This window comes from Rhipicephalus sanguineus, chromosome 10 (genome assembly GCF_013339695.2).
Source record: "Rhipicephalus sanguineus isolate Rsan-2018 chromosome 10, BIME_Rsan_1.4, whole genome shotgun sequence".
Taxonomy (NCBI): Eukaryota; Metazoa; Arthropoda; class Arachnida; order Ixodida; family Ixodidae; genus Rhipicephalus; species Rhipicephalus sanguineus.
In genome coordinates this window covers 46901668-46913880 of record NC_051185.1, presented here as the reverse complement: position 1 = coordinate 46913880, position 12213 = coordinate 46901668, and the positions used below count along the sequence as shown (strand labels likewise).

Genomic DNA, 12213 nt, shown 5'->3' with positions numbered 1-12213 from the left:
ACATTTAATAACTGGAACTGCGAGGACAAGCTGCGCCACGTATACTTCTACCTAGAAGACGCCGCGAGGACGTGGTTCGAGAACCGAGAATCCGCCCTACAAACATGGTATCTCTTTCGGACGACGTTCCTAAGCACGTTCACGAGCGTGGTCCGCAAGGAACGGGCCGCGGCTATGCTGGAGACCCGTGTGCAGCTGCCCAATGAAAATATTGCCATCTACACGGAAGAGATGAATCGCCTGTTTCGACACGCCGACCCAAGTATGCCCGAAGAGAAGAAAGTGAGGTTCCTCATGCGGGGTGTCAAACAGGAACTCTTCGCTGGATTGATAAGGAACCCGCCGAAGACGGTCGCTGAATTCGCATCGGAGGCTTCCACGATCGAGAAAACGCTTGAGATGCGAACGCGGCAATACAACCGCAGCTTCTCGGCTACAAGCTACGCCGACGTTCAAGCCCTAGGACCCGCCGACCTGCGTGAGACGATTCGAGCAATCGTGCAAGAGGAGTTGCGAAAAATTCTACCTCCGTCGCAACCTCAAGTAGAGTCCATCGCCGACGTCGTGCGCCAGGAGATCCAGCATTCACTCGGCGCGCCTCAGCTAGCAGAGCCGCAGCCGCCAGCTATTAGCTATGCTGCTGCAGCCCGCCGTCATGCTCCTCCTCCACGCCCTCGCCAAGACGCCACACCGCCGCAGTACCGTCGCCAGACGCCGCCGCCGCCACCGACGCCCTACCGACCAGCTGTCGGCCAGCGAAACACACCGAGGAAGACGGATGTCTGGCGTGCCCCCGACAACCACCCGCTCTGCTACCACTGCGGAGAGGCCGGCCACACGTACCGCCGCTGCCAGTACCGACAGATGGGACTACGCGGATTCGCTATCAATGCGCCGCGCCCGCAGCCAGGTGAACGGCCGCGCGACATCAACGACTACCTCACCGGAACACAGTGGCAAGAACGACGACCTTCCCGCTCGCCGTCGCCCGGCCGCTACATGTCACCGCACCGCCGGCCGTACACTGGCCCAAACCGGGGCCGGTCGCCTAGCCCGTATCCGGAAAACTAAGGGCAGCAACCGATGGAGGTGCGGTTGCTGAACGACGAAATGCTGAAGATCCTCCGCCGTCGACGACGACGCCGCGACGAAGTTCCGAGCCCCCGCCGCACGCCGAACGACGTCCTGAAGACGAAACTTTGCGACCGGAAGCAGACCTGACGACGCAACGCGGAAGCAGCGGTGCAAACCGACGCAGCCGTGACCCGACGCCGCGACGTAACCGCAACGCAAGACGGCGGACTAGCGACCTCGACGTTCTGATCGACGGCCACAACGTCACCGCTCTCGTCGATACTGGAGCCGACTATTCCGTCATCAGTGGGCCGTTCGCAGCACAGTTGAAGAAAGTTAAGACTGCTTGGGAAGGCCCCGAGATCCGGACCGCTGGAGGCCACCTGATAACGCCGATTGGTGTCTGCACGGCATGAGTCACCATCAATAACCGGACTTATCCTGCGAGCTTTGTAATTCTACAAAACTGCTCCAGGGATGTGATACTGGGAATGGACTTCCTAAGTGACCACGGCGCCGTCATCGACCTGAGGTCTCAGTCGATAACACTGAACTCAGACAAAGCGCTCCCGCCCCACGCGATGCCAGGCAACCATGCATTGAATGTGATAGAAGAGCAGGTGACCATTCCGCCGCGCTCCAGCGTCATTATTTCCGTCGGCACCGAAAAACCTGCGAACCTTGAAGGCGTCATAGAGGGCGATCAGCACCTACTCCTGAACCGTCAAATTTGCGTCGCACGAGGTATAGCCGAGCTGCGTGACGGTAAAGCAAAAGTAGTGCTGACAAACTTCAGCCACGAATATAGGCACCTCAACTTCGGTACGACGGTTGCCTACATCGACGAATGTGTAGCCGCCAGCGATGCTTTCGCCCTCTTCGATGCTGCCGAACCTGCTTCGACGAATAGAGGTCCCGAACCGGATTTTGACGTCAACCCGAGCCTTCCGAAGGCCAAACAAGATCAGCTCAAAACCCTGCTCTTGCAATACAAGGACTGTTTCTCGTCGTCATCGCGGGTCCGACAAACGCCCCTTGCGAAGCACCGCATTATAACAGAAGAAAATTCTCGACCACTCCGTCAGAGCCCCTACAGAGTTTCTACTCGAGAGCGCGACGCGATAAAGAAACAAGTCGACGAGATGCTATGCGACAACATCATCCAGCCGTCCAAGAGTCCGTGGGCGTCACCCGTGGTGTTAGTGAAGAAGAAGGACGGGACACTGCGCTTCTGCGTTGATTACCGGCGCCTGAACAAAATCACGAAGAAGGACGTGTACCCCCTCCCACGAATAGACGACACCCTGGATCGACTTCACAACGCGACGCACTTTTCGTCGATGGACCTCAAGACCGGCTACTGGCAAATCGAAGTCGACGAAAGAGACCGAGAAAAGACTGCCTTTATAACACCCGACGGCCTCTTTGAGTTCAAGGTCATGCCTTTTGGTCTTTGCTCGGCACCTGCGACGTTCCAGCGTGTCATGGACACCGTACTGGCCGGATTGAAGTGGCAGACGTGCCTTGTGTATTTGGACGACGTCGTCGTGTTTTCCTCGACCTTCGACGAGCATCTCCGGCGGCTTGAGGCAGTACTTCAAGCAATCAAGGCCTCTGGACTGACCCTGAAGCCAGAAAAGTGCAGATTCGCGTATGACGAGCTCTTGTTTCTGGGTCATGTGATCAGCAAGTCTGGAGTGCGCCCAGACCCGCGGAAAACAGCTGCCATCGCCGACTTCGCGCCACCCACCGACAAGAAGGCCGTGCGCCGATTTCTCGGCTTATGTGCCTATTACCGACGCTTCGTCAAAAACTTTTCACGGATCGCCGAACCACTGACGCTTCTCACGAAGAATAACGTGGAATTCAGGTGGGAAACGGCGCAAGTGCAAGCCTTTCAAGAACTTAAACGACGCCTGCAGACGCCACCCATACTTGCGCATTTCGACGATTGCGCCGATACGGAAATACACACCGACGCAAGCAGCGTAGGACTCGGTGCCGTCCTTGTGCAAAAGACTGACGGGCTTGAAAGGGTTATCAGTTATGCTAGCCGGTCACTATCCAAGGCAGAAGCAAACTATTCCACAACAGAAAAGGAATGCCTTGCCATTCTCTGGGCTACGTCAAAGTTTCGCCCCTACCTCTATGGCAGGCCCTTCAAAGTTGTCAGTGATCATCACGCCTTATGTTGGCTAGCTAACTTGAAGGACCCTTCAGGTCGTCTCGCACGATGGAGTCTGAGGCTTCAAGAATTCGATATTACCGTCGTGTACAAGTCTGGACGAAAACACTCTGACGCCGACTGCCTGTCTCGTGCCCCTGTCGACGCGCCACCGCAAGACGACGACGATGACTGCTTCCTCGGAACTATAAGTGCCGACGACTTCGCCGAAAGGCAACGGGCCGACGCGGAACTGGGGGGCCTTATTGAGTACCTCGAGTGCAAGACCGCCGTGGTTCCGAAGGTATTCAAGCGAGGACTGCCGTCGTTTTTCTTATGGAACGGCGTTCTCCTGAAGAAGAACTTCTCGCCACTTCGAACCGACTACTTCTCGTCGTGCCCTCATCAATGCGACCAGAAGTCCTTCAGGCCCTACACGACGACCCGACGGCTGGACACCTCGGTGTTTCCCGAACGCTCGCCAGAGTACAGGAAAAATACTACTGGCCACGCCTTGCTGCCGACGTCGCCCACTACGTTAGGACTTGCCGAGATTGCCAGCGACGGAAGACACCGCCGACTAGGCCAGCGGGACTTCTGCAGCCAATCGATCCACCTCACCGGCCGTTCCAGCAAATCGGGATGGACCTACTGGGGCCGTTCCCGACGTCGACTTCCGGCAACAAGTGGATCGTCGTAGCGACTGACTACCTGACCCGCTACGCCGAGACAAAGGCCTTGCGCAAAAGGAGTGCCGCCGAGGTAGCCAAGTTCTTCGTGGAGAACATCGTCTTGCGTCATGGTGCCCCAGAGGTCCTCATCACAGACAGAGGTACCGCCTTTACTGCGGACTTAACTCAGGCGATCTTGAAGTACAGCGAGACGAGCCACCGCCGCACCACCGCCTACCACCCGCAGACCAATGGCCTCACCGAGCGTCTAAATAAGACCATCGCCGACATGCTCGCCATGTACGTCGACGTTGAGCACAAGACGTGGGACGCCGTCCTTCCGTATGTGACCTTCGCTTACAACACGGCCGTCCAAGAAACGACGCAGATGACGCCGTACAAGTTGGTCTACGGAAGGAGCCCGGCGACGACGCTCGACGCCATGTTACCCAACGTCACCGACGAAGAAAATGTCGACGCCGCCGCTTACTTACAACGTGCCGAAGAAGCTCGACAGCTGGCCCGCCTGCGCATCAAGACCCAGCAGCACACCGACAGCCGCCGCTACAATCTTCGACGACGCTTCGTCGAGTACCAGCCCGGCGACCGTGTCTGGGTCTGGACGCCAATACGACGACGCGGACTGAGCGAGAAGCTTCTTCGACGATACTTCGGACCGTATAGGGTACTTCGACGTCTCGGCGTACTCGACTACGAGGTTGTCCCCGACGGCATCACGAACTCCCAGAGGCGCCGAGCTCGACCCGAGGTCGTGCATGTGGTGCGCCTTAAACCGTACTATGCTCGTTAGCGCACCTGAGGACTCTAATGTTTGCTTTCTTTATTAGTTTTCTTTAGTATTGCATGTATCCATGTTCTGTTTTTAAGCATCGGGACGATGCTTTTTCAGAGGGGGGCATTGCCGCGAGTCTTATATTTCATGAGTGTAAGCTTCACCCACAAATACTGTGGGCAACGCGCTGCGCAGGCCTCGCCGTGATGTGTAGGAAGCTTCGCGATTGTTTTGGAACAATCTGTTAAGATTGCGCGCCGCACGAGAATGTTCCAGCTTTGTCGAGAGATAACGCCGCCACCAGTGATATCGCTGGAAAGTTCGATAGCGCCTGTATAGAAGCCGACGCGCTTGACTGCTTGTCAGTTGATCGACGGACGACGCCCTGTTCGCCGCTCTCATTGTACAGCGTGTATTGCTGTAGTTCTAGTTCTCATTTTCCCGGCCACAAGTTCGGCCAAATAAACAGTTTCAATCTGCAAACGCCGTCTGCTGTCTTCGTCGACGTCACGACCACGTGACAATATATATATATATATATATATATATATATATATATATATATATATATATATATATATATATATATATATATTTCTCTTTCTTTGATTCTCTCTTTCTCCCCTTTCTTTCTCTCTATTTGTCTCCTTCTCTTTCTTTCTATGCTGTGCTTTACTCTCTCCCTTGCTCCTTTGCCTCCCTTCCCCCTCAGATTTCTCCTCCTCACCCTTAATTCATATTATTTTGCAACAATGCTATGCTGTGCTCTGCTATAGCTTGCTTGGATAGCCGAGTGGTTACGACGCTCGCCGTCGGATCGCGGGTACGCGGGTTGGAATCCCGCCTCGCCGAGAAACTTTTTTTCGCCAAGAATTTCTCTCTTTCTCTTTCTTTCTCTCTATTTATCTCTTCTTACTTATTTCTATCTTTTTCTCTCTGTTAAAGAGAGAGGGCGTGCAAACAAGGACACAAGAGAGAAGCCAGACACCACAAACGCCGTTTGTGGTCTCCTGACTTCTCTCTTGTGTCCGTGTTTGCACGCCCTCTCTCTTTAACGCGAATGCTTACCAACTATAGCTCAGCTCTCTGTTATTTTAATCCTTCTGTCCCTCTCTCTCTCTCTCTGTGTACTCGTTCTATCGCCCGTAAGTGTTATTGCATCCCATGCCGGAGAGATTGGCGCACGTGTTCTGGGCGCCAAGCAGGAGATAAAAGAAGAGGAAGAAGACAAAGAGAGCGCGCGTTGGTTCATGATGATGCTTTCTGTCGACAACTAACGGCATAACGAAAAGCTTAACAGCTCAGGTATAAAACACACGTTTCGGAGCTCGGCCATCACGCAATGCAGCTCGCGGTCATAGGCGTGCGCAGGGTCGTCCACTAGGAGGGGGAGGCGACGGGGGGGGGGGGGGGGGGGGAGTTTTATCGTCAGCCGCCCGCTCCCTGCCTGCCCCCTGTGGGCACGCCTGTGCTCGTGGTCCTTTGCACTCATGTTAATTAAACAGCGCTACAGTTACAAGACACACTACGTTAGGAACGACTGTAGCGCAGTTTAACGAACATGCAAAACCAAAAAGAACTAATTGTTGGGCTAGTTGGTCGTGCATAACTGCCTGATACATATTAGCGCAAGGAATATAACGACGAATACGAGTAAAAAAGATCCGGGGAAAGCTGGACCGCGGTCTTGAATTTATGCAAAGTCGCCTGTATGTACAAGTGTCACATTATTCCTGTATGCGCAAGCGTGACGAAATATTTATATGGAACCCTGACCTGCTACTAAGCAGTCGAGAGTAGCGCTTGTCTTCGTCTTCTTTCTCGTGTTTGTCGTTTTATTAAGCCTTGGATGCCTCATCACAGGCGAGGATTGACCGGCGTCTAGGCTCCGCGACGAGTGACGCGAAAAATCGTCATCACGTGATGACGTCATATGTGACGTAATCACGTGATGACGATTGCCAAAATTTGTGGCGTCATCACGACGTCACATGGCGTCGCTTGGTTAAATGTGGGCCGATCACGGAGGCAGTGCCAAAAGCAGGTGAGGTGCAGGAAGCTTACAATGCCCCCGATCCTGGAGGCATCGAAACCACCTAAGTTGCAGAAAGCTATCGGAGTGGGGCATGGGAGGTCCAATACATGGACTGGGAAGAAAAAGAAGATGGCTTTCGCCTTCGAGTCGACTGAGGCGGATGCGTGAGCCACCCTGTGATCTTTCTCTTGCGCTAATGTGTATCAGCCAGTTACGCAAAACCAACCAGCCTGGTACCTCACCCCGCTGACATCCTCTCTCACCTGTCTGAGATGTCCGTCCGGCGGTTCCAGTCGGTGAAAGGCGAGCCATAGGCGGCGTGCCCTTTCGTGGATGGCGCCCGAGCACCAGGCCGGGTCCGCCATGAGGCCCACCTTGAGGATGGCCAGCCAGACCAGGGGGTGATGGCCGTCACCGTTCGCCGCTGCTGGCGCGTCGCAGCCGTCGTCGACGTCCTCTGGTCCCCTCGCGTCGACCGTCAGGTCAGCCGCTGCCGACGTCGGCGGCCCGGCTGAAGGCTGGCGACGGCTGCTCGCCGCGGCGTCTTCGAGCTGCTTCGCTCCTCCGCCCATTGGGGAGAGCCGACAGTCGAGCGGCCGTTCGGGGCACAAGGTGGTCGCCACAGCCACGAGCCTCGCCTGTCACCGATGCCGCTGGCCACGCCGATGAAGACGACGATGACATCGAGGATCGGTAAGCCGATTCATATATGGGTAAATTCCATCTAATAGGTACATCAATCACTAGTAATTTTCAGCTTATGGCCTCTTCTCATAGTGATTTTTTATTTGTTTTAAATGTTACGCGAAATGGTTTATTTAGTAGTTTGTTGGGATTCTCGGCACACCCTCCTCCCAGAGAACGCCAGATGCTGTAGGCTCGCAAAAGTGGGAGGCCATGCTGGCCAGTTCTGCTGCGGTAGACGTGCCACGCTAGTCTACTGGTTGTGGTGCTCGACTGCTGACCCAAAGCACGCGGGATCGAATTCCGGCCGCGTTTCGGTGGAGGCAAAATGCAAGAGGCCCGTGTGCTTAGATTGCACGTTAAAGAACCCCAGGTCGACAAAGTTTCTGGAGCCCTCCACTACGGCGTCTATCATGATAATATCGTGGTTTTGGGACGTAAAACCCGAACAGTTACTGTTCGAAAGGTTACGCAATATGGTTTATTTAGTAGCCTAAATTGACATTCTCAAAGAATCTCTTCTTTCTAATTGACGCCGTAACCTCTAGTAGGACTTGAAAAATTTAATACCGTATGATCCGCCCGACTCTTGGCCAATCCCCCTGAATGGGTAGGCGCCATAGACATCCCATCGTTAACGTCATCATTTTTCTATATATACATATCTACAAAAATCAGAGTTTTCATTATTTATTACCATTATTTGTAATAAAACCTTAGTTTTTTGTGATAGTTTTATCGCGCACGAAAATTTCCTCTATAGTTTCGTAAATTTTCTACTCTACAAATTACCCTATTCGTAAGTTGCATGTAAACCTATAAAACCACTTAATTCTTGACCAGTCCCCCACAGTGGGCCTGAGCCACAGTTCATAGGTGAACGAGGATGAGCAAATTGCCGAAAGCTTCGTTAAAGCTATTCCTTGTGTTAAATGGACCATGCACTTGAAAGCGGAGAGAGTAATGCTGATGAATAATTGGTTCACTGTGTAATTCTCTAGGGACCAGAGCCGTTATTCAGGTGTGTAGCCAGAAATTCATTGCAAGGAGGGGGGGGGGGAGGAGCAGGGCCGTAGCCAAGGGGTGGGGTTGGGGGGTTCAACCCCCCCCCCCCCCGAAATTTCTCAGTTTTGCTTGAGTATATATGCACGCGCACATAAAAACGCACGCACGAACATACATAACGTATGGTTGAACCCCCCCCCCCCGAAAAAAATTTCTTGCTGCGCCCCTGTGGGGGGAGGCTCCCCCCCTTATATATTGTCGTGTTTGCACGTGTCAATTGGTCAGTATATGTATTGCCTTCAACTGCGTGACTTGCCTGGTGGGCAGTTGTAGAGGGCGCTGGTAGAAAATGACAGATATGCTTCCCTGATCAGCTCCACCACAGGATCTTATCCTTAACACATCCCTAAGCTCGCGCGTGACAGCATGCGCGCATCAAAGAGGCATAATAGTGGCTTTTGTCGACTGAAATTAACTCCTCTGAATTGTTAAGTTAATACAAAAAAAAAACGCCAGGCCTGCGCGGAAAGCGCAGCACAGTCACAGCGAAAGCTGGAAGAGCGGCATTTCTAGAGCCCGTTATAAACTCTCCTGTGGCTACTAATACAGGTACATTAGCAACGTACCCACTACGCCACAAAACGTAATTTTTGGGAAGTTGGGAAGCACCCAGCACGACATTATTCGATGTTCTGCGGAGAAGCGAGGTACCATATGCAAGCGATTATGTGCAGTTTGTTGATGCGGCGGTTGATGACGATAAAGAATTATGGTTGCGCCCTTTGTAATGGGTTGGAAGCTTTAAACGACCCACTAGTTACGTAATACATATTGTGTGACGCCCGGTCGTTATTTAACTGTCCCACCACGCTTTATAACACACTTTAACCGGAGAAACGTAGAGCGAGAGAGAGAGAGAGAGAATTGACTTTATTGAGACCCTGAGGAAATGGATCATGGGAGCCTTATGGGCTTCCTTGGCAACCAACAGAAGTGCACTTGCGAGGAACCCACTACGCTATAAATCATTGTAATTTTTTAGAAGTAGGGCAGTAGGCAGTGTGCCATTTTTCGTCATTCTACAGACAGCCGTGGTACCTGCTAAACGCATGTAAGGCATTATGCGCACTTTGTTGATGCTGTGCGTGATGACGATGAAGAATTATGGCAGAGCTCTTTGTAATGGGTTGGAAGCATTCAACAACCTACTCGTTGCGCAATTCGCATTGTGTGACGCCTGGTTACAGAATTCGCGTTGTGCGACGCTTGGTGCTTATTCTACTCTTTTACCACGCTATATTGCATATGCTAATGTGGTTCCTTCCCGACATGAAGCCTGTATAGGACCTTTTTGCAAAGCAGTTTCAAGCACCGGCATGGCTCAGAGGTTGAATACTGGGCTCCCACGCAGAGGGCCCAGGTTCGAACCTCGTTCCATCCTGGAATTTTTTTCTTATTTAGTTTTTTTTCTTATTTCGAGCGATACTGGTTACGGACACCGGCGGCGGCGGCGGCGGCGGACAACTACGGCACCAAAAACGGCCGGTGAAATGATCTCATAACAGCTTTCGCTGTAAAAAAGGAGGGCATCAAAAAATCCTCGCTCGAAACAACTCTTTTACCCGTATTATAATATCTAGCCTACGTACCACTAGGGTAATAATAATTGTCGGGGTTTAACGTCCAAAAACCACGATATAATTATGACGGACGCCGTAGTTGAGGGCTCCGGAAATTTCTACCACTTGGGGTTCTTTAACGTGCACCTAAATATAAGTACACGGGCCTCAAACATTTTCGCGTACGTAGAAAATGCAGCCGCCGTGGTCGGGATTTGATCCCGCGACCTTCCGGTCAGCAGTCGAGCACCATAACCACTAGATCACCGTGGCGGGTATACCACTAGGGTGATGAGTTCCTTTGCGTCTTTACAAAGATTTCGTATCCGCGTTGTTTCCGCCGCCACTTTATCGTGAAGGATACTTGGCACTGATGATGAGGACGTCCTAGATCCTGATGTTGATGATTTCCTAGATTCCCCCCCCCCCCACCCCACCCCCTAGGCTACACGTCAGTGCTTGCTGAATATGAACGTATTGGAACGACACGAATGCGTTGCACCTGCGGTGCAAAGCAAATTCAAAAGAAGAACGCTTTCTACGATAGCTCCGTTGAATTTCGCGGTAGTGGAATAGAATCTTTCTGCAGTGCAGGCAAATGTACAGAGCCGGGGGATTGCACACATCAGGAAGATTGCCAATACTTAATGCCAAACTCGCATTTCGGTGGCCGCGTGATGCTCCTTATGAGGCAGCCATTGCAAACGCTGACGTATGCGCCATTTTCCATAATTGATACTCTCTCGGCCTTGGGCTTGTCGGCAATCAGCCGTTTCTGATATGGCAACCTGATCTTTCATGGAGGCCACTTTTCATTTCGCGTCGCCACATTCCGTTGCTGCCTGGATATGAACGCATGACCATCGTTGTTGCCACTAGCAAGTGAAGTGCTGCGCTGCTAACCACGTGGATGAAGGTCTCATTACCGGAATGGAGGAATGAAACAGTTAGGAGGGAGCATTGTGCAATGTGAAAGAAAGAAAGAAAGAAAGAAAGAAAGAAAGAAAGAAAGAAAGAAAGAAAGAAGGAAAGAAAGAAAGAAAGAGAGAAAATCGCCAGGCCTGCGTGGAACACGCAGCACAGTGACCGCGAAAGCTGGAAATTCGGCCTCTCTAGAGCCTGTTGTAGACTCCCTTGGAGCAACTAATACAAATACACATGCAAGCAGGGGCGTAGGCAGAAATTTTTTTTCGGGGGGGGGGGGGGGGCACCTCCTTGATCTGTAGTGGGGACGAGCAGGCAGATGTGGTCGAGTGTCATTTTCTGCTCTGTATGCTATGGCAAAAAAAAATTTCGGGGGGGGGGGGGGCACGGGCCCGGTGTGCCCTAACGTGGCTACGCCCCTGCATGCAAGGCACCCACTACGCCATAAATCATCGTTATTTTTATGAAGTAGGGAAGCACCCACTATGCCGTTATTAGTCGGAGAAGCGTGGTACCCGCTACACATCTGCAAGGCATTATGTGCACTTTGTGCTGTGGCTGATGACGATGAAGAATTACGGCTGAGCCCTAAAGCGTTCAACGACCCACTCGCTGCGCAGTTCGCATTGTGCGACCGCCTGGTTGTTATTTTACTATTTTACCACGCTACATCCTATATGCTAACACGATTCCTTGCCCGAAATGACGCCTGTGTAGGGTCTTTTTGCGAAGGAGTTTCAAGCACCGGCGTGGCGCGGTCTTGGAATCTATCTATCTATCTATCTATCTATCTATCTATCTATCTATCTATCTATCTATCTATCTATCTATCTATCTATCTATCTATCTATCTATCTATCTATCTATCTATCTATCTATCTATCTATCTATCTATCTATCTGTCTGTCTGTCTGTCTGTCTGTCTGTCTGTCTGTCTGTCTGTCTATCTATCTATCTATCTATCTATCTATCTATCTATCTATCTATCTATCTATCTATCTATCTATCTATCTATCTATCTATCTATCTATCTATCTATCTATCTATCTAGTCGCCTTCGTCTGGGTGCTCTCTCGTGATCGCCTCCTTAACTTGGTGTAGACCAAAATTGGCCTGGGAGGGTAAAAGGGTTTGACGAATATGACTGCCTGGTCATGACATGAATAACGTGAAAATCCTGTCGTGTGCGTCGTCAAACCCTTCCCTCCAGACACATCACGTGGGGCACATACCCGCAACCACGG

The 12213-nt window shown here is 51.9% G+C and overlaps 1 protein-coding gene across 1 annotated transcript in view; it reads right to left on the bottom strand.

Annotated features, from left to right (window-relative positions):
- LOC119371814 (uncharacterized) overlaps positions 1-7367 on the bottom strand; it is a 29565-nt gene extending 22198 nt beyond the window's left edge. Inside the window, exon 1 of the mRNA XM_037642276.2 lies at positions 7001-7367. Coding sequence (XP_037498204.1) covers positions 7001-7309 — 309 coding nt within the window. The 5' untranslated portion in view covers positions 7310-7367. The remainder of the gene's footprint in view (positions 1-7000) is intronic.
- Positions 7368-12213: the final 4846 nt, after the last annotated feature.